Here is a 27,030-nt window from a genome sequence, read left to right on the forward strand (position 1 = left end):
TGGGAGTGAGCTGCATTTTTATTTTTTGGAGGAGTGAGGGACGACTTCTAGGTGGGTTGCATGAGACATGTGGTAGACATCACCATCTTGTCATGGTGGTGGTTGAGGATGACGTCTTCGCTGAACAAATAACAATGGAGTCGGTAGAAGCTTGCAAGGGAAGATAAGGGAAGCGAATAAAAAAAGAAAGAAAAACAGAGCAAGTGGGGAATGCAGAGAGAAGGTCTGAAAGATGGACGGGAGAGAGACGTGTGAGAGAGTTTTTAGCAGGTGAGGTTTTGGGGAGAAGAATAGCGATGAATAGAGGAGAGAGTTTTTTTTTTTTTTTTAGGGAGAAGAATCAAAGATGTAGAGGATGAAAGGTAAATGTTCGTGAGAGAAGGGGTGTGAACCAGAGCGGGTGGAGTTCCTGAGTTTTCCTTACTCGCTTCTAGGAGTAGACACATCTAGGTTAAAGCCAAACAAACACTTGTTTGAAAGGAGGATCAAAAGGTAAGTGTGAGCTCTACGTCTTTGTTTTCCTCATTATTTTTACTTTGCTCTTCACTGGTTTCTTTACATTGTTTGGACTGAGTGTGGGCTTAAAGCTATACTTTTGATCTACTTGTTAATCTTTGAGAGGATTGTAGGTTGCTTGTTATTGTTTTATGTTTGCTATTCCTTTTGATTTTTTTGAAAGATGATTTCACTCTGTTTTGTTTTTACTGCTAAGTGCACGAAAATCATGTTTTATTCATATTCGATCTGGTCTCCCCCACTCAATCAGTCAGCTCAGTGATAATTCATGCAGTGGAGCTTTGATTGATGTCTCGTGCTCTTTGTTTTGTTATGCTCTCTTTCTGGAGACGTTTCTTTGCTATGATTCTCCTCTGTTTCTGGTTTTACTTCAAATACATTGCACATCCAAGGCTTGATAGTTGGTGAAAGGCTCATTTCTTCTCCAATTAAGTAGAAAGAAACACTAATTTCATGTGACACCTGAAACTGTAGGAACAACTCAATGTGATGATGGCAATCATCAAGGCGTACTGTAAAAGGATACTCTGCCAAGTGCTATTTTTTCTTAATGGATTGGAGACTTTGATTTTAAAGGTCTGTGACGAGATAGATGTTGCTGAGCGAAAGCTAAAAGTTAGAGTATTTGAAACGCATCTGAGGTGAAATATAGGAGTCACAAACCCACTCATACCTGTCATTACGCTTACAGCATCACCAACCGTTTCAGCTAAGCCCCCAGTTGACTCAGCTCCTGTTGCTCCACCATCATTACCACCTAAGCCATGGTGCATGTAGCCCTTCTAGCACAGTCACCCAAAATCTCCATACCATTCATTCAAAAATCCCTCTAAAGCTTCCATTAAAATCCCAGATTCTTACCTGCCCATGAGTTCCATGCGCATGTGGTTATCATGCATGCACCCATGGCCATCTTTCATACTTCCCCTACCCATCACATGCCTATATCTCTATCTATCATTTCACCACCATCTTCCAACACCTACTAATCTACTTCTCCCACTACCCATCCCACTAATCATAACCCATACCTTTCATACCCACCAGTCCCCACCTTTCATATCCACTGAACCTAGTCACCACAACACCCTCATCCCATTCAGCTCATCACCTTCCCAACCCTACTACCTTGATAATTTTTTGCTCACTTTCTTCATTTTCCCACGTACATGGAGTCCAATGCACTAGACAATGTCAAATGCGAGGTTGTATGTTGATCAGAGGTGCTTGTATTTCCAAAAACTGTTGCTTTAAATGGGAAATTTGGGTGACAAATGCAACACACAAATGGTAATTCCTCACTTGATAGAAAATTATGGTACCTCTAGAAACCCACCTGAGGAACAAGCTCCATGTGCACGGTGCACTCTTTCCCACAAAATATTAACCACTGCTTGGCATGAGCTTAATCCGAGTTTAAGGGTTTGCTTGAGAAAACACCAATAGAGGTGAATGCATTTTTGTCTAATCCAATTGAATATGCATCTGCAATGAGGAATGCTAGTGATGCTCAAGTTGGGGATAATTTGGAACGTGTTCTTGAATGCCTTGAGAGGAGAATCTCAATTCAGAATGAATACGGGAGCCGATTAAGCAGAGGAGATGTCGAGCGAAGAAGCTTCAGCCAAAATGGCGTCGCATGAGAAGCCTTGCTTGAAGCTGCTAGATATGAGAACGTTGACGATGTTAAAATCATAGATTCTGCAGGAGTTTATCTCGATTCTAAGGATTCACGAGGGAGAATAACACTTCACATGGCTATAGCTAATGGACGTCTTAATGTTGTGGAATTTCTTATCAGTAATGGAGTGAGTCTTAATGCTTCTAATATAGAGAAGTATACTCTTTGGATTCTACAGTTAAGGGACTTTCATATGGAGATTATCATTCATGCCACTCAGACTCAGAATGTTCTCGGTAAAAAAGGAAGAAAGATTAGGGAGCTGACTTCAGTGGTTCAGAAGAGGTTTGAATTTCTTGAAAACAACGTGGAGCTTTATGCTGAGAAGTTTAACAATAGGGTCTTCTATGCCATTGCTCAGGCAGAGTCACTACGATTCAAGCTTCTTGGAGGACTTGTTGTTCGGAGGGCTGGCTATGGTGTTCTGAGTTTTGTTATGGAAAGTGGGACAAAAGGATGTGAGGTTATTGGTGGGAAGCTCCATGTTTAGCGTGCTAAGTCAATAAAGTTTAAGGATGGTACATAATCTCCTCTGGTCAACCTGTTAAGGATTACATTAACTCAGTTGTGAGGCATGTTCTCCTCAAACAGGGAGTCCTTAGTATCAAGGTCAAGATCATTGTTCGACTAGGATCCCAAGGGCAAGCAGGGCCCCACAACACCATTGCCTAATCTGGTGACTATTCAAGCACCTAATCATACCTCATTGGCGAAAACCTTGCATGGCCAACTTTCGCATGCAATATTTGGGCCATGTGGCTTTCTTTCACTTCTTCATATTTGATTTTAAAAATAATTTCCCGAACCCCAGGTTGCAAATAATTTTCCAAATTCTAGTTTTTTTCAAATAATTTCAACTCCTCAATTTTTCATCCTTAGATTTTTTTTAGGTCCCAAAAATTTATTTTCTAATAAAATTTGTTGCCTTAATTTCAAGGGCTTTTGTTTGGGACATTTTTTTTTTTTGGTTATTAGAAGTAGTGGAACCCTATTAGACTATAGATGAGTTCGAGTTTTGGTGGGAATAAGATTTATGGTTTGGATTTTTTTTCATTAGGGTAAGTTAAAGGTTGATTTCAAGGACTTTGGTTGTTTGGGGCATTTTCTTTATTTTTAGCTTTAAAATAATAATGACTCATTAAAAATTGCATGTATTGTCAAATATTTTTAAATAGATGAAGATAGGTTTAAAAAAATTGAGGTTCTTTTTTTCATATTAATGAATCAAAACTCCATTTTCCCGATAATAAAATAACATGACAATGTAATAAAATTTATAAAATAAATAAACAAATAAATTATTTTCTTTTTTTATAAAATTATTTTCTTCCATTCTTCTTAGTTTTTTTTTTTTTACTCTTTTTTCAATTCAATATTTCATTTTTTTTTAAAAATAGTTTAGTCATTTCATCCATGTCCTATAAGACATCATAGCAAGTGAAGTACATAAAACTCCTATAAAATAATACTTTTGAGATTAAGAGAAATTATTGAAGGATTATTGATTTAGTAATAAATAAATAATTTATTAATTTAGAGAAATATTATAATAGTAATAGTACATTTATAACTTATAAACCAAAAAACAATGAATGTAGTTAAAAATTAATTGTACATGGAAAGTTTAAGAGACTCTGAGGATGTATTGTAAAAATATTTACATAATCACATAGATTAATCATACATGATTAAAAAACGTGATTGATTGTTGTAACCAAGTCTTCCTCTCTATGATCTTGATAATAGCTATGGTGGCTCTATGGGAAAACAGATAAACCCTTTTTATCTAGATTAGAGAGGGGACTTAGCATAACTCAAATTGGATTCTCATTGGGCCCTCCCATAATGGGCTTCAATGAGACCCATAGCCTACACTTGCCACTCAACTGAGCTTCTACTCAAAAGATGCAAAACCCAATCCAAAATGTGATCACTAGTTAATTGGGCTCATTATAGAATAGACTATCCATTAACCCGTTTTTGCAAATACAAATTATTCAATTAATGTTAGCCCATATAAAAATTTTCCAACATTCTCCCACTTGGGCTACATTAATTGTTTTTGAGGATTCATTAAATTCATTTTGAAAATAAGACTCTCGGGTTAAATACAGAAAAGTTTATTTTGTGTGGCCACACATTTTTTTTTTTTTGAAAGAAATGATAGTCTATAAATAGCATCTTGTTAAACTTATCCGGTCCAACATGGTCTTAATATTGGACTATAATGGTCTATATGTTAATCTCAACAAACATAATGCCCCTTATAGTCATGAATATTTATAACCATATCGACATGGATCGTAAACCCAGTAGTGTAGTAAGAAATCAATGCCAACATGTGATCATCATCTATATGCATTGTTTCTTATCAGTCCTCATTACAATTTACCAGCAAAATGAAATTGTAATTGCAATTTCTCAACAAAATGAAATTGCTGCAATTTCTAAACAATATGAAATTGCTTGACTTTAACAAGTCATATGTCACCAACAATGCACCACAAAATCTCAAAATAGTGGTATTTGTGACATCCAATAGTATACAACTGTAATTCTTAAGGTTCAATATCTCAAGATACCATGTTGTATGTAATTCAATTACGACATGCTATAATATAATACTTAATTATGATGATCATAATAAAAAGATTTTAATTTTGCAAGTTGCAGAACAATAATGATCAATGTTTGCATAAAACAATAATTAAAATAAGGGAAATCACAAAAGCTCCCACTAAACCAAAGAATCAAAAGACTTAATGACACCCATATTCACAACATGTTCCTTGAACGTTATGGGCTTTAAACCTTTGGTTAGAGGATCAGCTAGCATGGACTCAGTTCTTATGTGCTCAATCACAATATCTCCTTTCTTCACTAAGTCCTTGACTGTAAGGTACTTGATTTTCATATGCTTCGAACCCGTACTAATCTTATTGTTCTTAGAGTAGAACACAGCTGCATTATTGTCACAATAAATCACAATGGGTCGAAAGATGGAATCAACAACTTGCAACTCTGAAATCAAATTTCTTAGCCAAACAGCTTGAGATGATGCACCATAACAAGCTACAAACTCAGCATACATGGTCGAGGATGCAATTAGGCTCTGTTTGACACTTTTCCATGAAATGGCTCCACCAGCTAACATAAAAATGTATCCTGAAGTAGATTTGCGATCATCAGAACAACCACCAAAATCAGAATCTGAGTATCCAACTACCTTAAGATTATCCACCCTCCTATACACAAGCATAAAATCCTTTGTTCTTTGTAGATATCTCATGACTTTCTTTGCAGCAACCCAATGATCATGTCCAGGGTTCGATAAATATCTACCAAGAACGTTAACAATGAAGGCGATATCAGGTCTTGTACATACTTGTGCATACATCAGGCTACCAATGGCACTAGCATAAGGAATAGTCTTCATGACATCCTTTTCCAAATCATTCTTTGGACACTGTTCATTACTGAGTTTATCTCCCTTCACAACAAGTACATCACCAGCTTTGCACGTCTGCATATTGAATCTTTTAAGCACACGATTGATATAGGCTTTCTGAGATAGCCCAAGGAGGTTTCGAGATCTATCACGATAAATCTCAATACCCAACACAAAATATGCTTCTCCAAGATCCTTCATGTTAAAATTAGCAGACAAAATAAGCTTGGTATCATTCAAGAGATTCACATCACTACTATCAAGTAGAATGTCATCGATATAAAGAACCATGAAAATGTATTTGCTCCCATTAACCTTCATGTAAACGCACTGATCAAACTTGTTCTCTATAAAACCAAAAGACGTCACAATTTTGTCAAATTTCAAGTACCACTGGCGAGAAGCTTGCTTGAGACCATAAATTGACCTTTTCAATCTGCATACCATGTTCTCTTTTCCATTTTCCTTAAATCCTTTAGGTTGTGACATGTAGACCTCCTCACTCAAATCACCATTGAGAAAAGTTGTCTTGACATCCATCTGATGAAGCTCTAAGTCAAAATGAGCTACCAACGCCATAACTAGCCTAAAGGAATCTTTGGTAAAGACTGGTGAGAAAGTCTCTGTGAAATCAATGCCCTCTCGCTGTGTATACCCTTTAGCAACCAACCGAGCCTTGTATCTTTCAACATTTCCTTTGTTGTCTCTTTTGGTCTTGAATACTCATTTGCATCCAATGGGTTTATAACCTTTGGGAAGAATAACAAGTTCCCAAACATCATTGTCTGACATAGATTGCATCTCATCTCTCATGGCAATCAACCATTCATTTGCCTTATCACTACTGAGAGCTTCACAATAAGTAGTAGGGTCCACTTCTTCTCCAATGTCATACTCTCCCTCTCCAAGGTAAACATAATAATCGTTAGATAAGGCAGGTCTCCTAGTTCTTTGTGATCTCCTCGTTTCCATAGGAGGAATCTCATCCACAATAGGGCTTATTTCGACAGTAAGGAAATTGATAGCAGCAACTCCTTGTTGAATCCCAGAATCAAAAGCTCCAACATCAAGGTTAACGTCTGAGACTGGCAAACGTAAAGAAATAACATCCATGGGTTCCACTCTTTCATTGGATTGAGAGGGTATACTATCAGCAACATCCAACTCTAAAAACTTTGCCACTTGAGACTCAACAATTCTAGTGCCACGAGTCGAACAATAAAACTTGTATCCTTTTGAGTGACTAGGATACCCAATAAAGTAGCACCTAGTAGTTCTCGAATCCGTCTTCTTTAAAGAAGGATCATAGATTTTCACGTCAGTTGGACATCCCCATACTTTAAAATGATTCAAACTGGGTTTTTTGTCTGTCCATAGTTCAAACAGTGTTTTAGGCACAGACTTACTAGGAACAAGGTTCAAAATGTAGGTTGCTGTTTTAATGGCTTCACCCCATAAGTATTCTGGCAAATTTGATCTACCCATCATGCTCCTCTTCATTTCCATAAGAGTGCGGTTGTGCCTTTCTGCTACGTCATTCTGTTCAGGACTACCAGGCATAGTATACTGAGCAACAATACCATTATCTTGTAAGTACCTTGCAAAAGGTCTTTTTTGTTGTCCAACATCACCATGCTTCCCATAATACTCACCACCTCGATTAGATCTCACAATTTTGATGACTTTCCCCAATTATTTCTCAACTTCAATTCGGAAGACTTTGAACATTTCAAGAGCATATGCCTTTTCTTTGATAAAAAATACATAGCCATAACGGGAAAAATCATCAATGAATGTAATGAAGTACTTGTTGCCACACAAGGTCGTGGAATAAGGTCCACTAATGTCTGTATGAACAATCTCCAACAAATTTTGACTACGAGTTGCACCATTTTTCTTATTTTTTGTCAATTTTCCTTTCACACAATCAACACAAATTTCTAAGTCATCAGAATCAAGGCGGGGAAGAATCCCAGAACTAATTAAGCGTTCTACTCGTTCTTTAGACATGTGCCCCAAACGCTTATGCCATAACAATGAAGATCTTTCCTTAGTCAAAGGTCTTTTAGCAACATTGTTTTCAACATTGTAAGAACAAGTAGATAACAACAACAATCTATAAAGCCCATCAGATAAAACACAATTGCCAATCACTTTAGAGTCATAAATCACATCAACTCTTTTATTTTCAAAAGTGAAACTATATCCAGCTTTATCAAGTACTGAAAGGGAAATTAAATTCCTTCTAAACGAAGGTACACAGAAAACATTTTCCAAAACAAGCTGAAAACCAGAATCTAATTCTAAAACAGCAACCCCAATATGCTCAACATCAATCCCGATGTCACTGCCAACTTTAAGCTTTGACTCTTTTTCACTTGGCTTCCTCAGATTTCTTATCCCCTGTAAAGAAGTTGCAACATGAACAGTAGCACCACTGTCAAGCCACCATGAATCTAAAGGAACATTAACTAAATTAGATTCAAAACAGACATAGACAGATAACATACCCTGTTCCTTCTTTTTCTTCTCTAGCCAATTCTTAAACTTAAAGCAATCAACCCTCTTGTGACCCTTTTTGTTGCAGTGATAGCACTTAAGGTCTGTGTTCTTGGCATTTCCATTATTCTGCTTTTCACTCCCACTCTTCTTGAAATTCTTATTTTTATTATGACTATGGAAGTTGGGCTTTCTAGTCTTTTCAACTCTTTTTTTATTATTCGGTTTTCCAAGAGCAACGAGATGAGCAGATTCATTCTTTTCTCTTTTCAGCTTTTCTTCCTTAGCCACACACTTAGTGATCAAGTCATTCACACCCCAAGACTGATTCAGGGTGTTGTATGCAGTCTTGATTTGGCTAAAAGAAGATGGCAGAGTATTGAGGGCTTGATGAACAATAAACTTATCGGGAATGGGAATGTCTAGTGCTTTCAATCTAGTCTGAAGATGCACCATTTTTAGGATATACTCACAAACCCCTTTCATATCATCATACCTCATATTCATCAATTCATCCATAAAATGCCCAACTTCAGCATTGTTAGATGTTTGGTATCTATTTGCCACAGCAACGAGAAATTCCTTAGCATTGTTGCTCTCAGGTATTCCTCCAAGGAGATGCTCAGCAATGGACCTCTTGATTGAAATAAGACTTAAACGGTTCGATCTTTCCCATTACGCATAATGAGCTCTCATAGCTTCAGTGCTTTCATTAGTAGGCTTAGGAGGTTCATCTTCACGTAGAGCCATCCTAATTTGAGAATTGGTTGACCATCCTAATTTTGGGATGTTTAGAATACGCAGATAAATAAGGTCTGATTGTTGAGATCTTGGGCATGAAAGGCTTTGTTTTTTCTTATTTAATAGGTATTGTAAGAGAAGGGAGAAATCATCTAGCTATTGCAATCATTTTCTAAACTTTTAGAAATAAAGTTCTATCACTTTTTCTTTTTTCTTTCCTCCTGGGTTGTATTAGAGGGTAGAATCTAGGGGGTGGAGTAATAAGAATTTCTAGTAATTTCTTTGAAGAAAAAAGTTACCAATATTAGAAATTGTAATTCAAGTTACAAAGATCTTTTGTAGGTATTTAGCTGGACTATAGCTATAGCTTTAATCTTTCATTGGTATTAGAACTAGATCAGGCTTGTTTTCGTCTCTATTTATATTTATTTATTTATTTAAAATAAATGGATATTTATTTTCATTAATTGAATTTTTTATTATTATTTATAATAATAATAATAATAAATAAATAAATAATGAATTGCCCAGAAGTATAGGTTCAATCCAAAATTATAGGCCTAAGCATGCAAACACAAAAATGAATTACCTATAGGTGCGGGTTCAATCCAAAAATAAAAATCTAAGGAAGTAAACACAAAAATGAACTATCCACAAGTATAGGTTCAATCCAAAAGTGTAAGCCTAAGCATGCAAACACAAAAAATGGACTGTCCAAAAGTGCTATTCATTAAAAGATATTTTGAAATAGGGTTATTGAACTTATGGATTATTTTTTTTATACATACAATTTTTATTTGCATATTAATTGTTTATGTGGATTGTTTTTCTCCATTTTTTTTTTTAAATTGGACTTGTACTTATAGAATTTTTTTCTAAAATTTTTAAATTAGTTATAATATTTTAGTTCACATTCAATGAACTAATTGAAAAAATGAACTAACAAAACATTGAAGAATATACTTTATATAACTAGAAATGTAGAAAAATCTTTATATAAAACCGAAATATAGAAAAAAATCTAGAAAAAAATTTAAAATAAAACTTTATATAATTCTTTTCGAAACATAGTTTTATATTCTAAATGATTTAATTTTATAAAAAAAACATTTGATTATATAAAATTTCACAAAAAAAAAAAAAGGAAAATTGGGATAAGTTGTAATATAATGAAAATATTCGAACATTTTTATGATTTTTTTTTTTTTAATTTAAAAAGATTAAAATGCATTTTATTTAATAATTAATATTTTTAAATAATAATGTCTAAAGTACCCCTCTTTTCAATTTTTTACAAATCTAAAAAAAAATAATTGGCCTAAATAATGTTGAATATGCGGAAATCATCGTATGTATACCCTTTTTCACTGATAGAATATAATATCAACCTATGTGAAAATAAACTTGAAAACAAGAAAAGCGAAGAGTTGAAGGTCTTGGATATCATGGAAATTCAAACACGATCGAGAGTAGACTGCTTTTTCGACACTCCTTTCCTTTTCACATAATTCATGTTGGTCTACCTCTGTGATGATCCCCAAGACATGTACCCTCATACCTTCCCGCTACTACGCTTCTGCCTTTGAATTCGATCCCTCTCTCGCTCTCCTCCAATCCCTCCATTTCTCAGTAACTCACAAATCTCTCAAACTCACCCGACAATCCCATTCTCGAATTCTCAGTCTTGGCTTATCTCAAAACTCTTTACTTGCCACAAAACTCATCTTTGCATATGCTATATGCCAACACCCATATCATTCCCGACTCGTTTTCGATTCCCTACAACACAAGAATGTGTTTCTATGGAACTCTTTGATTAATGGGTATGCCAAAAATCGTTTATACAATGAGGCTTTTCAGTTGTTTAATCAAATGTGCTCTAGCGATGTCTTGCCCGATGATTTTACTCTCTCGACACTTTCTAAAGTTTCGAGCGAGCTGGGGGCCTTATTTTCCGGCAAATCTATTCATGGGAAAAGTATACGAATAGGATTTGTTTCCGATACTGTTGTTGCTAATTCGATAATGTCAATGTATTGCAAATGCGGGAATTTTGAGGAATCCAGGAAGGTGTTTGATGAAATGACGATTAGAAATTCTGGTTCTTGGAACGTTTTGATTGCTGGGTACGCAGTTTCAGGGAATTGTAATTTTCGTGAGGAAACTTGGGAATTTGTTAAACAGATGCAGATGGATGAAGTGAGACCCGATGCCTATACCATTTCTAGTCTTCTTCCTTTGTGTGATGGGGACAAGGGGAAATGGGATTATGGGAGGGAGCTTCACTGTTACATTGTGAAAAATGAATTGGTATTGGGCCTGGATTCTGATGTTCACCTGGGGTGTTGTTTGATAGACATGTATTCGAGGAGCAATAAAGTGGTTGTGGGTAGACGGGTCTTTGACAGGATGAAGTGTAGGAATGTCTTTTCTTGGACAGCAATGATCAATGGTTATGTGGAGAATGGAGATTCAGATGAAGCTTTGAGTCTTTTTCGCGATATGCAGGTTATAGATGGAATAGAACCGAATAGAGTGTCACTTGTCAGTGTTCTCCCTGCATGTAGCTCCTTTTCTGGTTTATTGAGTGGAAGACAAATACATGGATTTGCTGTTAGAAAGGAATTGAACAATGAAGTCTCTTTATGTAATGCTCTCATCGATATGTATTCCAAGTGTGGGAGCTTGGATTCTGCAAGGCGTGTATTTGAGGATGACTCCTTATGTAAAGATGCAATCTCTTGGAGTTCAATGATTTCAGGATATGGATTGCATGGGAAGGGTCAAGAAGCCATTCTTCTGTATGATAAGATGCTCCAAGCTGGGATCAGACCGGACATGATAACAACAGTGGGGATTCTTTCTGCTTGTAGCCGGTCAGGATTGGTAAACGAAGGTCTTAACATCTACAGCTCAGTTATCAATGATTATGGAATTGAACCAACATTGGAGATTTTTGCATGCATTGTTGATATGTTAGGTCGAGCAGGGCAGCTCGATCCAGCATTAGATTTTATCAAAGCAATGCCTGTGGAACCTGGTCCTAGTGTGTGGGGAGCTCTGGTCAGTTGCTCCATCATTCATGGTGATCTTGAGATGCAAGAATTGGCATATAGGTTCCTTATTCAGCTAGAACCCGAGAACCCCTCCAACTATGTTTCCATATCAAATTTATATGCGTCTTCAAGGAGATGGGATGCCGTGGCTGAAGTAAGAAGAATGATGAAAGATAAGAGATTGAGGAAGGTACCTGGGTGCAGTTGGATTAGCATCAATAACAAAACTCACTGTTTCTATGTTGCTGATAAAGCACATCCATCTGCCACTTCAATCTACAACATGTTGGATGACCTCTTATTAACTATGAATGATGCTATATGTTCTCCTCACCTTGAAACTTCAACATAAACCTAGACATTGAAATATTCCCTGAGACAGGTTTGTTTGATCTTATTGTTTATAATCCTTTCCCCCTCCTTTTCTTGGGCTTATCATGTTGATTTTTCACATGGAAAATAGATGGGGCATTTGAGGCTCAGATCCATCCTTTAGATCAAAGTAAATGCAGTGATCCCAAATAAAAAAAGGATGGGTATTGTTATAATTGGTTCATCATCCTTTGCAATGCTTTCAATAAAATGATGTAGATTTCCTATGGTTTCAAGACATGTCACGTTAATTTTTCATGAATTAAATTATATTGTCTTTAACTCTTTGTACAATCAAATTTTGAGAATTTTAAAAAATAAAACCATTATGGTGTTTATTTCATTTAGATTTTTTATTTTTATTTATGTTCCTAATAAATAGAAGGAAACATAAATAAAATAAAGTTGTGTGGTTTTAAAAACATTTTTTTTGTTTTTTAAAATAAGAAAATTATTTTTAAACATTCCTAACAATATTTAATTGTTGTTCTCTAGAAACAATTTTAAAAAATAAAGTGAAATATAGAACAATTTTTAGAAAACAAGTAGAAGTTGTTTTTACCGATTTTTAAAAACAAAAGGAAAATATAGAAAATAAAATAAAAAACATTAAAAAACAAATAAAATCGAACATGATATTGTTCCATTTCTTTTTCCATGATCTAATACAAATACCGAAAATCTTAAAATATGATCTTCTTTTAAATTACAAATATATATTTTTTAAAATTTCTCTTAACTCCTCTAAAATTTTTCATTTAGCAAATAAATTTCAAATCAAACTATACTTGATACATAAATTTATTAATTTTAAAAAACAATTTAAAAGTCAAGAATCGATTTAATTAATATTAAAAAGTCATGGAACTCAATAACATTAGTAAGTCATAGATCAAAATTTATTTTTGATGTCTGGGTTAGCTTCTTAATAATAATAATAATAATAATTATTATTATTATTATTATTATTATTTATTAGGAAAATAAACTCCAAATTAAGAAAGACTTTATGTTTTAGATTCATTAATGAGTCCAATAATTTTTAAAATAAATTTGAAACTCAAATAGTGAATCGATTAATACCAGAAATTTATGAACAAAAATTGGTTTATAAAAACTTTAATGTTTTTCTTTTACATTTGATTTTTTTTCCCTTTGAAAAGTGAACTCCAAATTAAACAAGACTTAATGCATTAGATTCATTAATGAGTCTAGTAACTTTTAAAAATAATTTAAAACTAAAAAATGAACCAATGGACAAAAATTAGTTTAGAACGACTTTATTATTATTATTTTTACATAGAATCCTTATTTTCTTTTTTTTTTTTCAACAGACAAATAAACTTCAAATTAAACAAAAATTAATGTGTTGGATTTATTAACGAGTTTAGTAATTTTTAAAAATAACTTTGAACTCAAATAATGATCCAATTAATACTGAAAATTTATGGACAAAAATCGATCTAAAAAAGCTCTATTATTTCTCTTCTACATAGAATCATTATTTTTCCAATTTTTTAACTAGACAAACAAGCTCCAAATAAAACAAGGCTTAATGTATTGAATTCATTAACAAGTTTCGTAATTTTTAAAAATAATTTGAAATAAATAATAAAATCATTAATACCATAAATTTATGGATTAAAATTGGTTCGTAAGGGATCTATTATATTTTCTACACATAATTATATTTTTATAAATTTTCTTACTATAATTTGGAACTAATTATAAAAATGAACTTCAATTAGGTGATACTTTGTATTGAATTTATTAATGGGTTAATTTTTTAAAATAATTTGGAACTAAAATAAAAAATCTAATCATTAAAAAATAAATAATTTTCTTACTCATGTGTGGCCTATACATACACACCCAGACATATCCTAAAATTTCTATAATCGTGTGAGGGAGAAAAGAAGAAGAAATTAAAATAAAAAACTAGAAATAAAACTAACCTGAAACCTCTTCCATAACTTAGTAATATACAGTTATCTCCAAGCTATGTTCAACTTATCTCCATTATGCAACCACTGATCTCATTTTGCGCGAGTTTTTGGCAATCAAATTCTACACATGCAGCTTGTCTAGTCTCAAAACCCACTCCAAGGGCATGATGGTCATTTCACATCTCAAACCCGAAGACTCAAAGTGAAAACGACACAAACATTCATCTTGTAACTAGAAATTTCCAATTACCAAATTCCTATTCAAAGTAGTAAAATAAAATAATTCTAAAATCTCTGGATATCAACTTTAAAAACTAACACATCAACCAAAGTATTATTGTCCAAATAACTCCAAACTCAAATAATTCAAATGGGAATTAAAATTTAACATCTAAACAATCTCCAAAATAAAGTTTGAACCAAAATCCTAACAAAGAAAAATTCCCTAGCCTAGTCATCACTCTTTGCCCAAATTGAGAGTATCTGGAAAATTATCAACGAAAGGGAATTAGCTCAAAACCCAATAAGGAACATTAATATAGTTTCATGGATCAAATAATTTCAATCATGCTTACAAATAGGAGATATAGTGCAAATTCATTTTCATAAAAACGTTTGAGTTCAAATATGCTAATACATTTTAAACTATTTGACCAAGCATTTTCATACATATCAAAACCATTTCACATCAAATCCAAATCAAACAAATTTCAAATATTTTCACTCTGGTTATCATATAACAAATGGTGTCCAGTTAAGTGGTACTTTACAAATGAGTGATTAGTTTCAAATTTATTCCATTTAAGGTAAACAAAACCAAAAGTCAACAACTATAACTCGTTGACTAGGGTCATAAGGTCAACTATTATAACCCATTAACTAAGGTCATATAATATCAACTATTATAACCCATTAACTAGAGCTAAAAATGTCAACAATTATAACCCGGTGACTAGGGCCATAGAAACCAGACTCAAATACATTATTTCATTAATTCAAACTTACAAAACAAATATCATATCTCCATAATGTTTATTTTTCATAAACAAAGAAAACTGCTCAAAAATACTTTCCATGCAAAACGTATATTTGATCCATGCATAGAAATAAAAATAATATTTTAACACATTTCAAAATACAATATAAAAAGAAAATTATTTCTTTTTACAAAATTTGTATTAATTTCTCTTACCTTGAACAAACACCCAAAATCTTGAAGAATTTAGTTTGAAAAAATTATTCCTCACCTAACATAATATCATACACAACATTCATTATTGATTATTTATCTAAAGGTATAAATTTGATAATCCTAAAAATATTTTATTTAGTATCAGGGATCCTAATTATTTTCCCATGTTAATAATATTACCACCTAATATTATTTTCAACTTCCTAAACAATAATAATATAAATTAATGAATTTCCAAATTTTCATAAACTCATTTTTGTTCCAAATCTTATTATAACCATCTATTTCTTTTATATACTTAAATTATATTAAAACTATTAATTATTATTATTATTATTAAAAATACCACATATACTTTTAACAACTCCAACAACCCCACCAACTCCACTCATTATTATTATTATTTTAATTCATTCCACTACCACCCTTTGCCTCTTAATTGCATATTTATTTTTATTTTTTCCTTATTGTCTTCCCAACACAGTGCCTCAAAATCCAAAATCCAAAAAATATGCAATTCTTATTATTATTATTATTATTATTATTATTATTCTTTTCTTTTTCCAATTTAAAGCCTCCACGAACAATTTATTTATTTATTTTCTAAATCTAAAATTTCATTTCTTCAACTTATTTATTTATTTTTCTATTCAATTGAAATCTTCGAAATTTTCTTATCTTCGTCAATACTCACAAATTTCCAAACTTTTTGATGTAAAAGTTAAATAAACAAACCCTAATTTGATTGGGATTTTTCAAAGAATATCTAATGTGTTCAAAACTAATTATCGAATCTAAAATATTAATTTAAGGGTTAGAATCTTACCTAAAAAACCGATCTTCAACTCTAAACTTCCTAATCTTCAATTCTACGTTTCCCTATGCTCTCTGATATTTTTTTTCTCCGTGTAAAAGGGTTTTTTGAAGAAAGAAGATAGGGAAAAAATAATTTAGACCTAGGGCTTTTAAAAGCAAAAAGACTTTTCTATCATTATTAAATTAATTTAATTAATTATTTTTTTAAATTACGATTTTACTCTTGGGTTTGGGGCGCCATTACACAACCACTACACTCCACCATTTCCAATAGAATTTTCAGTTGTGAAATTCTATATGTGTAGCCACCAAAATCTCATGTTTCCTTGATAAAAATTCAACCTCAAAATCTCTCCAGCCACAATTCAGCATGAATTAATGTCCGTTAAGGCACCAAAAGTGGCTGCATATTCACTTTGAATATATGCTCCACTAAGTAGCCATACTTGTAATGTCTATTACAACACCAAAGTGGCTGCAATGTTCTCTACGAACCAAGCATTAAGCAGCCGCAACTCATCCATTAAAAATCCTGAAGCTAATTCTCCATCATGCATTGAGTTTTCTCTCACAAACACATTCATTTAGCCTGATTTCTCCTCAATCTTCTGTTAAAAAAATCAGCCTCTTTTCCTCCACTAAAAACCACTGAAATCCATGAATAAGTATCAAGAAAAAAAATCAGCCATTAAGAATCCACTTACAGCACCACGCGATTGCCACTTATCTCACACATATGCCATGAATTTTTTTCTCCATTAAGCACGACAAAGTGGCTGCTGCAATTCTTCTCAAATATGGTTGTTATATCTCTTCATCAAATGTACATATCTCTACTAACATTCAACATGAAAGTGGTGTTAAAGCATGGTGACATCTCTACAAATTCGAGCACTAGTGACATAAGAAAATAAAAAAAAAAATCCAAAGTGATGGTTGTATCTTCAAAGTTCAAGCACATGATCATCCATGTTTTCTAAGCATTAAGTGGTTGTCATTAATACTCAAAACCGTGAATCATCCTCTCTCAAAAAGTCCTCTTTTTTCCTATGTAGCAGTCTGCTCTCTAATCTATCATCAAAGCGTGAATTCCCTCTTAAAAAAAGGCGTCAATACCTATCTCCTCTCCTATGCAGTTGTCCTTTAAAATTCTTCCTCTCCAATTTCTCAAGTCGTTCTAATCTCAATCTATGATGTGGCATCTCAATCTCCATTCCCCTTATGTGAAGTCGTTTCCCTCCAATATAATCTCCCTATGTGAAACCGCTACCCTCTCCTGAAAGACGTCAATGCCCTGTTGATCTCCAAAAGAACACCCCTTCCCCCAACAGGAAAAATATCCCCTATGCGTGTACCCATCTTTCCTTCTCCATCGACAGTCATATGCTCCCAAAATTCTTCCTTCCTATATAAAAAATAAAATAAAATTATTACCTTTCTCAAAAAAAAAAATAGAGGCAACCCTGTCCTCTTCCAAACCTCCTAGCTTTCCTAAAACTCCCTATGCCCTCAAAGACTCCTTTTCTTTCTAAAAAAATCCTCCAAATCTAGTTCCCTTTTTCTCTCAAACTCTAAATGTGGCAGCCTTGTGTCTTCTCTTTAATTTCCAATCTCAATACAGTTGTTCATCCAAAGAATCCTCAAATATTAAAGGAACCTCAAAATCTCCATGCCATTCACGTGCCATGCATATCTTACAATAGTGTTCTAAAAAATCTCAAAACAAATTTCAATTTCCATGTACATGGCATGCAAAGGTGACATGGAACTATCCTAAAGTGCAACTAAAATAAAAACTTCCTAAAATGCAACTAAGTGAATCGTGCTAAAGTATAACTAAGTGAGCTGAGTTAAAGTTGTATTAAGTCGATTAAACCTAAGGTGCAATTAAATGATCTAAACCTAAATATGCATCTAAGTGACTTGATTGGAGCCAAAATATGTGCTCAAATGGCACATATTCGATATGATTTGTACACCAAAGGACATTCAAATCACCCAACTTGACCTAAATCAATGTTAAGGCCCTGACCATGAGTTTAATTTGTACTTTAGAGACTTATCTCAGGTTCAAGGAAAGAAAATGGTGCAAGTTGAATCACTTTAGATTTTGAAAGATCAAGAATTGGCTAAATGAGGAAATAAGTGAGTCAAGACTCATGGACCATAAGGAAAGGCAAGACAAGGATATCATGAGTTTGGAAGATGAGAAATGATCATTGTGGAGTAAGAAAGAAGGCAAGAAAACATGGGAAATGAGGCATGAAGCAAGATTTAGCTGCATGGAAATTTAGAACTCAAAAATCTGATGGTATTATATACTCTAACTTTGAGGAAAAATTTAGAGCACTTCCTAGATTCCATTGTATACATATTATATACCTTTCGAAGCTTGGGAAGTCAAGAGTCCAACGCTTCAAACGGTGTGCAAATCGAAGCTGAAATGAAGAAGTTATAGCCATTTGAAGACAACTGCACCAAGCTAGAGGGTCATTTCGAAATGATTTAGAAATTCAACTTATGAATTCGAAATCCACTTCGAAATGACACCAATTTTGAATTCACCCACTGCCACTTTGATGTTTCACCTCCTCTACCTTCGGAATTGTATCTATTCAACTTATGAATTCGAAATCCACTTCGAAATGACACCAATTTCGAATTCACCCACTGTCACTTTGATGTTTCACCTCCTTTACCTCGGGAATTGCATCTAGGGCACTCCATCCACCCTAAGTGGACCCTACATGACTAGAAATCACCATTTTATTATTTTTTAAATTATTTTGTAATAAGTGGCCAATGAGAATGTGCCACATGTTAAATAATTGATGATATTATATAAACTCTCTTAATTCTAGGTTTTAGGGATCTTAGATTTTTTTTTTCCGGAGAGTTTGACATTGAAGGTGGAAGAAGACGAGAACTTTGGTTTGTTTTCTTTTTCTTCTTTATTAAATATATTTTTTTTAGTTTCTTTTGATTCAAATTATGGATTTTTACCCTATTATGGATTGTGAATGTGACATCACCCCCATGAGAGGCTAAGAGCCAACTTGGAGCTTAAAGCATGAAAACCTAAGGGCTAGGAAACCTATAGGGACAATAGGTAAATTATTATAACAATGAGATTAATTATTGGTTGGGTGACAATTTATCAAATTTTTTATTATATCCTTGTGAGTTAGTTTAGGGAATGATACGGTAGGTTATTACCCGATACTAGTGATTCTTGGTAATTCTTTATCATTGATTATCATCGTCTTCCTTATCATTATTTGCCCCAAAACAAAGCTATAAGGAGTAGAAAGGGTTAAAAAGGCAAATCTTAAACTAGTAATTAATCTCATTCATCTGATGGTTTTAGGAATCTGCTTTAAAAAGGAAAAATTAGGTTTTGGATGCAATTTTGAGTTATAAAACTCAACTTGATTGCAAGCGACCAATGATCCCAAAACCCTAAGATCATATTACTTAAAGACCCTTGTTTTCTCTAATTTTTATACCCTAGGTTGGACTGTGGAAAACCCTAAACTTGAATCAATTGAATTTAAAATCAATATTCATTTTTTTATTAATTTAATTTCTTTTATTTAGTTTCACATTATTCACATATTGTTTTTCACTTTAGGATTTAAACAAAAGCAATTCATTTATTCTAGTATTGACAATTTCCATAAGTCAGTCCTTGAGGACGATACCCAGAATACTATAAAAGTTGTAATAACTCTTTCTCTAGTTTTTCTTGACCAGAGTTGCTATATAAAAAGGCTAAGTATTTTGGTACAATAGAGAAGTTCGGTCATGACCTAAACCTAGGAAAAAAAAAAAGGCACCTTAGTGACCTAAACCTAAAAATGCATTTAAGTGACCTAAACCTAAAAAATACATCTAAGTGAGCTAAACTAAAATGCAACTAAGAATTAAAATCAATCATGCAATAAAATTAAATAAACAATTATGAACTCAAAAATTAAGATCACATGCAATCATAATTAAAAAAAAACAAATATGAATTAAAAATTAAAATCTCTCACACACTAAAAAATAAATAACAAATCTAAGCTCATCCAACAAAAAAAAATAAAAACACAAAATCAAACCTAATGCACTAAAAACATAAACTAAACAAAAAGACTAGCAAAAAAAAAAAAAAAAAAAAACCTCTTAAACTAAACCTAGAGGCCATCAGAAAATCACTCTAAGGATCCATATAATCTCTCCAAGATATATCTCCAAAACAAGTCCAAAACAGTGACAAGATGAGTAACAGTATACCACCAATGTGAACACAATAAAAGCTCATAAATGGATCATAAATGTATACAATGAGGGAACATAAGATGAAGGAAGAAAATCATTAAATAACATGTGCTAAAATGACCAAATGAAGGGTCTACAATGACATTCCAAGTAGTTGATGCATCATTGTTCACCCTAAGAACCAAGTTGGTCATCTTAGATTCTTTTGGCTCAATGATCAATCTAATTTTGTAAACATTGTTGTAAAGTTGAGTGGGTGGTAAAGGTAACAATTAGGCTTCCATGCATTTTTCCTTTTTTTTTTTCCTTAAGTATGTACCATTGTCCAATTTTTCCAAAAAAAAAGAAAAAATTGCACTTAGATTTTCCTCTTTGAATTTTATTTACTTGTTTGATTTTTATTTAATATATTTAAAATTATGGAATTTTAATAATATTCTAGCCCATCTAGCTCAATCAATAAAGCGCAAGGCTCTTAACCTTGTGGTCGTGGGTTTGAGCCCCATGGTGGGCATGCCTATATGTCCTAATAAGAAATATGATATTAAAAAGTGTATACTAAACAATAGCGTAAAGATAAACTAAGTTTTAATAAAATAATATTTATATAGTCACGTATAATTAATACTAATGTATATAGAAATTTTGTTTCATTGAAAAGACATCATATTTCAATAGTTAAAATTAAAATATGTTGCATTTATAAAATAGTTAAAATTTGATCAAAAAAATGTCTATATTAAAAAAATTTACTTAATTTAGTCAAATTTTGATTTTTTTTTTTTTTCTTACATCAACTTGTCTCCCCCTAATGGCAAGAAATTTATCTCATTAAATTAGAAATTTTCATCACATGTAATAATACCCTTCAACGGTTCAAATATACCAGTTACTAGTTGAAGAAACTTCTTGTTCCTTAATGGATGTCCATATGACTGTGGACTCCCATTTTTCACGTGTCTCCTGACTCAATGGTAAGACTCGCTTTTTAGTGAAAATTTGATTATTTTTTTTTTTTATAATGATGGAGTTGCCACTTATTTTATTTTTTATTTAAAAAAAAAGTAAAATAAGAAATAAAAACTTAAGAGTGACTCCCTATTTGGAAAAACGTGTCTTTAAAAACTTGAGTTTAAGTCTGGGGGTCAAGTTACTTATCGGGAAGGTAGCACCCCTCTAAGCCCTAAATACAGGTCTCTACTAATGAGTTGAAGCATGGCAATGGGTTAGTTAACCGATAGATATCAAAGAATCAAGGAATATCAAACAAGTAAAAAAATATCACTAATAAAAATAAAAGTAGAAAATCCTAGCATGAATATCCATAAAAGTAAAGAAATGAGAAGGAGTAGAAGCATACCTTGATAACAAGCCAAGCACTTTTATAAAAAAAAATTGTGCTAATCAACAAAAATAATAATGAATTTAAAAATCATAGGCTAAACCCCATACATAACACATGTCTCAAATTGAGATATGAAATATGACAAAGAATGAGTTCAAGGGAACAAGATACAATAATCATGTTTACAAATTCAAAATTAGCTAATTTATGTTCACTATCAAATGAATGATTTTAATCTAAACGAAGATTTAATTATTATGTATAATATAAAATTAGCTATTTATGTAGTATTATTTAATTATTCTTCAGGGACATTAATACATATTCAAAATTTCATACCATTAAAATTTTCCTATTTGACTTTTATTTACTTGTTTGCTTTTTATTTCTTTTATATTAAAAAATGGAATTTTAATAATGTCCTAGTTAGTCTAGCTTAGTCAATAAAGCACAATGCTCTTAACCTTGTGGTCATGGGTTCAAGTCCCATGGTGAACTTATTTTTAATATATTTATATTAATTTATTTAAAAAAAATAGAAAATGCCTTGAAACCAAGGTTTGTTATTACTTACATATGATTTCCAAAGTGACAATCATAAACATAAAATCAAGAAAGAGAATACCTCAAAGAGAATCAATCAAAGCCTATTCTTCAAAATCTCTTTGTAAGGTTGTTGATACAGTAAAATCATGCATTTCATTTTTACTTAAGCACCTAAAATCATCCAAGTGCCTAAATTAGTTTTTTTCTTTTATACATCGGATGAAGAATCTTTCTAAATAAAACCACATTTTTAATGTTATTCATAGTTAAAAAGGTTTTCAAAATGACAATGAGTTATCTAGTCGTTTTTCCTTAAAGATTTTATGTTAAACAAGGAAAAGTTACAAAAACAATAGAGTTCATTTATGCATCTTTTAATGATTTTTATAAAAATGGAGATTGATTATTTCAAAGATTTTTTTTAAAAAAAAAAAATGTTTTGACATGCATTTCATAATTAAAATCTTCCAAGTGTCTAAATGGTTTTTATTCTTTTATAAATTGGATGAAGAATCTTTCTAAATTAAATACACCTTTATTTAATGTTATTCATAGTTAAAAAGAATTTTCAAAATGACAAGGAGTTATCTAGCCAAGTTGATTTTTTGTTAAACATGCAAAAATTACAAAAACTATAAAATTCATTTATGCATCTTTTAATGATTTTTATAAAAATTGAGATTGATTGTTTTAAGGTTAAAAACCCATGTTTTGACATGCATTTCATAATTAAAAAAGGTTTTTCAATATTAAGTTTTTATACTAAAACAATTTGAGCCATTAAAAATCATTTGTACATCATTTTCTCACATTTTCTATTTGTTAGATCAGTAGTTGACCCAGAAGTTGACTAGTTGAATCAAGAGATGGACCAATTAGACCAATGTCATTTGTGCATAATTTATTTTTATAACAACTATATTAAAATATTTACCTAGATATTTATTTTTTATAATGATTATATAATGATAAGTATGAAAATAATATAATAATTTTAAGAATTATAGAGATAAAATTAAATATCTTAATTTTTCTTTCATCTTCAATGTATTCTCATACTTAAATATTATACAGGTTTTATTAAATAAAATAAAATAAAAATATTAATACATTTATATGTATCTTTATCGTTAAATTTGACAATATTAAATAGAAAAAATAAAATAATATTTTAATTTTTAATTATATAAATACTCTTAGTGTCTTTTTTATATATATATACAATATATAAATTATATATTTATCATGTCACTTATTTGATTGTGGTTCACTTAATTGAGAATTGTTAACTTTTCTAGTTCAATGATCGATCTAATTTCGTAAACATTGTTGTAAAGTTGGGCGGGTGGTAAAGGTAACAGTTGAGCTTCCATTTTTTTTCTTTTTTTCTTTTTCCTCAAGGATGTGTTGTTGTCCAATTTATGGAACATAAATTGCACTTAAATTCTCCTCTTTGACTTTTATTTATTTGTTTGCTTTTTATTTCTTATATTTTAAAAATATGGAATTTTAATAATATCCCAGCCTATCTAGCTATGTCAGTAAAGCGCAAGGCTCTTAACCTTGTGGTCATGGGTTCGAGCCCCACGATGGGCGTGCCTATATTTGCTAAGAAATATGAAATTTTGAAGTATATACTAAATAGTAGCGTAAAGGTAAACTAAGTTTTAATAAAATAATATTTATATAGTCAAGTATGTATTAATACTAATGTGCATAGAAATTTTGATTTCATTGAAAACATAATATATTTCAATAGTTAAAATTAAAATACGTTACATTTATAAAATAGTTAAATTTTAATCCAAAGAAAAAATATTTATATTAAAATTTTAACTTAAATTAGTCAAATTTTGATTTCTTCTATAATCAACTTGTCTCCCCCTAATGGTAAGAAATCTATCTCATTAAATTAGAAATTTGCATAACATATAATAATATCCTTTGTTAGGAAAATTAAGCTAATTCAACCTAAAGTAATCACCCTAGAGGGGGGGTGAATAGGGTGATGGTTTTTTTTTTGCAAATTTAAATTATATGAATGCAAGAAACAATTATATGCAAATATATAATAAAACAACATTAAAACAATTACATATAAAGTAAAAGAGTAGGGTAGAGAGAATGCAAACACAAGATTTTTATAGTGGTTTGGCACAACCCGGCCTACATCCACTATTCTCTAGTTTCAATCCCAAGCTTAAGGCTCCACTATTTCAAGGCTTCCAAACCAAGCTTTCAAGCAATACAATTGGATTATGGTTCCAATTCACCCTCTTGGATTTGGCTCCAAGCATCTTTTACAATCCTCAAGAGATATCTCAATCTTGAACAACCCCTCAAGTGATACCCCACACTTGAGAATCCCTAAGTGATATCTCATACTTAGATTCTTCCTCTCAAAGATTTACAAATAATTTCATAAAATCCTAGTACAAAACTTTAGGCTTAAATGTACAAGAAAAACTATGACTGAATGGTGCACTAAAGATATGCAAGCTTTAGAACAATGGTGCACTCAAAAACACTCCCCCAAGGCTCAAATATATTCAAGAAATGTTTAGGAAGGTTAAGTTATTGAAACAATGAAGATTAGAGCCTTTTTATAGAGAAAAACAACAAGACTAGCCATTGGGGGTTCGACCGGTCGAGCTGAGGGTCGACCGGTTGACTACCTATTAATATTTAATACTTGATAGGTGACCATTGGACCTCGACCGCCCTTTGACCGGATCTTGATAGTTTGAGGTTGAACCTCAACCAGTTGAACAAGTGTTCTAGAAGAGAGAAAAAAGAATTTTGAACTCTTCAATCAATTGAGTTGAACAAGTCGACCGGTTCCTCATCCGATTCAATCGGTTGAGTCATTTTTAGCTCAACAACCATCATTTTCAACTTAAAACTTTTTAAGCAAGTTTGGAAAACATTTGACACAAGGTTTTAATTGAAAACATGAAATCATTCAATTTTAAAGGATTTAAAACAAAATTACTTTGGAATGATTTTGGTGCATAAATTAAGAATGTAATGCATGAAAAACCTAATGCACTAACAACCTTACAAAGAGATCCTATGAAGCTTAGATCTTGCAAAACACTTCTCTTTGAAGTCTTCTTCTTCTTATTGATTTCCCTTTGACTTGACTTTGTCTTTATCATTGCCACTTTGGAAATCTTCTTGCCTAATCACACTCGAAATATGATCATTAGTTCCAAACCTTGTTTTTTTATCATCAAAATCGAGATTAACCAAACCTTGTTTTCACACCCTTCAAGGGTTCAAATATACCAATCACAATTGAAGAAACTTTTGGTTCCTTAATGGATATCCATATGACATTCCAAGGAATTGATGCATCATTCTTCACCCCAAGGAACCAAGTTGGTTATCTCAAATGATTTGATTGAATGCCAAATGTCATTAATATGGATTTGTGTGTGACTAATAACATCATATGAGCTCTTCTAGAACTTTAATTAGGTTTCCATTTCTTAATATATATGGTAATTAACATCAATTATTACCTATCTTGGAATATATTTATTAAGTAATTGATATTATGTATAAATTAATAAAACATATACATGTATTAGTAAATATGACATGCACTATGTTAAATAAAAAGACACAATGTAACAAAGTAAATATCCTATGTGAGAATTTAATAATAAACATTTTTCATCACTAATCAATTAGTCAAGTTTGCTATTAGGATTTTTGAAGAAAGTCATAATGATCTAGGTTAGGTATGTTAACCAAAATTATTATCTACTAATCTTTTCCTTTTAGTCTTGGTAAAAGTTAACAAAATATTTGATCATATGACTGGTACACATCAAGTGTTATTACAAAAAAAATCATTTTCTTATCATCTATAGTAGGTTTATTCTACAAACCCAACTTTCTTTCTTTATCACTTTACCACTTCTAATGGTAAGGTGTGAATTTCCTTTTAGGAAAACAATGACTCTCATAAATTAAGAAGTTTATTGTATATTGGATTCAGATCATATCTTAGTCTATGATCGCATTTCTAATCGATTACAGTCACTTTAGGGAATAATTCTGATCTAGTTAAATAAGATTGATGATTATTCATGAAAAACTTACTAATCTCAATTACATCTAATTATAGTGAGCTTTAAGGAAGATCATAGTATTTTAGTGATTATATCTTTCTTTTATAATATTATTTTAAAGAATTAAGGGGTTATTATATTTTGATGACATAGAAATTACATATAATAATAGTCTAAATAGAAAATTAAAAATATTTAAATAAATTTATAAATGTGAAACACTTACAACTATGCCTTTTCATGAAACATGAACAATATTTTAGAAACAAAGCATGAAATTTATAATTCTAAATATTTCAACTTTTACACCTAGCCAAAAAAAACTATTTGTGGGACCCCACATCCGTCCAAGCATAAACCCATTTCCCATCCAAGCATCAAACATACAAAGGGTTATCTGGGCAACATCCATATTCAAATAATAAATGTACCAAATCATTACATCAAGACTAATCATAAACATAAACGCCTAACTTCAAGCCCAAAGTCATTATTCGTAAGGCCAATTATTAGCATTTAAAGTTTTAAAG

At 31.8% G+C, this 27,030-nt stretch overlaps 1 protein-coding gene, 2 non-coding genes and 1 pseudogene across 3 annotated transcripts; all 4 read left to right on the forward strand.

The window, feature by feature from the left end:
* Nucleotides 1-2,270: 2,270 nt before the first annotated feature.
* On the forward strand, nt 2,271-2,981 carry LOC100252787 (small ribosomal subunit protein uS3x-like; annotated as a pseudogene).
* Nucleotides 2,982-10,291: 7,310 nt separating this feature from the next.
* Nucleotides 10,292-12,423, forward strand: LOC100259652 (pentatricopeptide repeat-containing protein At3g12770). Its single transcript, XM_002282430.4, has one exon. It carries the CDS (start codon nt 10,416-10,418, stop codon nt 12,291-12,293), a length of 1,878 nt encoding a protein of 625 aa, XP_002282466.1. The 5' UTR covers nt 10,292-10,415; the 3' UTR covers nt 12,294-12,423.
* An 8,548-nt stretch (nt 12,424-20,971) lies between these two features.
* Nucleotides 20,972-21,044, forward strand: TRNAK-CUU (transfer RNA lysine (anticodon CUU)). The gene has a single exon. It is a non-coding gene; the product is annotated as a tRNA-Lys (tRNA).
* Nucleotides 21,045-23,944: 2,900 nt separating this feature from the next.
* On the forward strand, nt 23,945-24,017 carry TRNAK-CUU (transfer RNA lysine (anticodon CUU)). Its single transcript has one exon. It is a non-coding gene; the product is annotated as a tRNA-Lys (tRNA).
* The last annotated feature ends 3,013 nt before the right edge of the window (nt 24,018-27,030 follow it).

This window comes from Vitis vinifera, chromosome 5 (assembly GCF_030704535.1).
Source record: "Vitis vinifera cultivar Pinot Noir 40024 chromosome 5, ASM3070453v1".
NCBI classification, from domain to species: Eukaryota; Viridiplantae; Streptophyta; class Magnoliopsida; order Vitales; family Vitaceae; genus Vitis; species Vitis vinifera.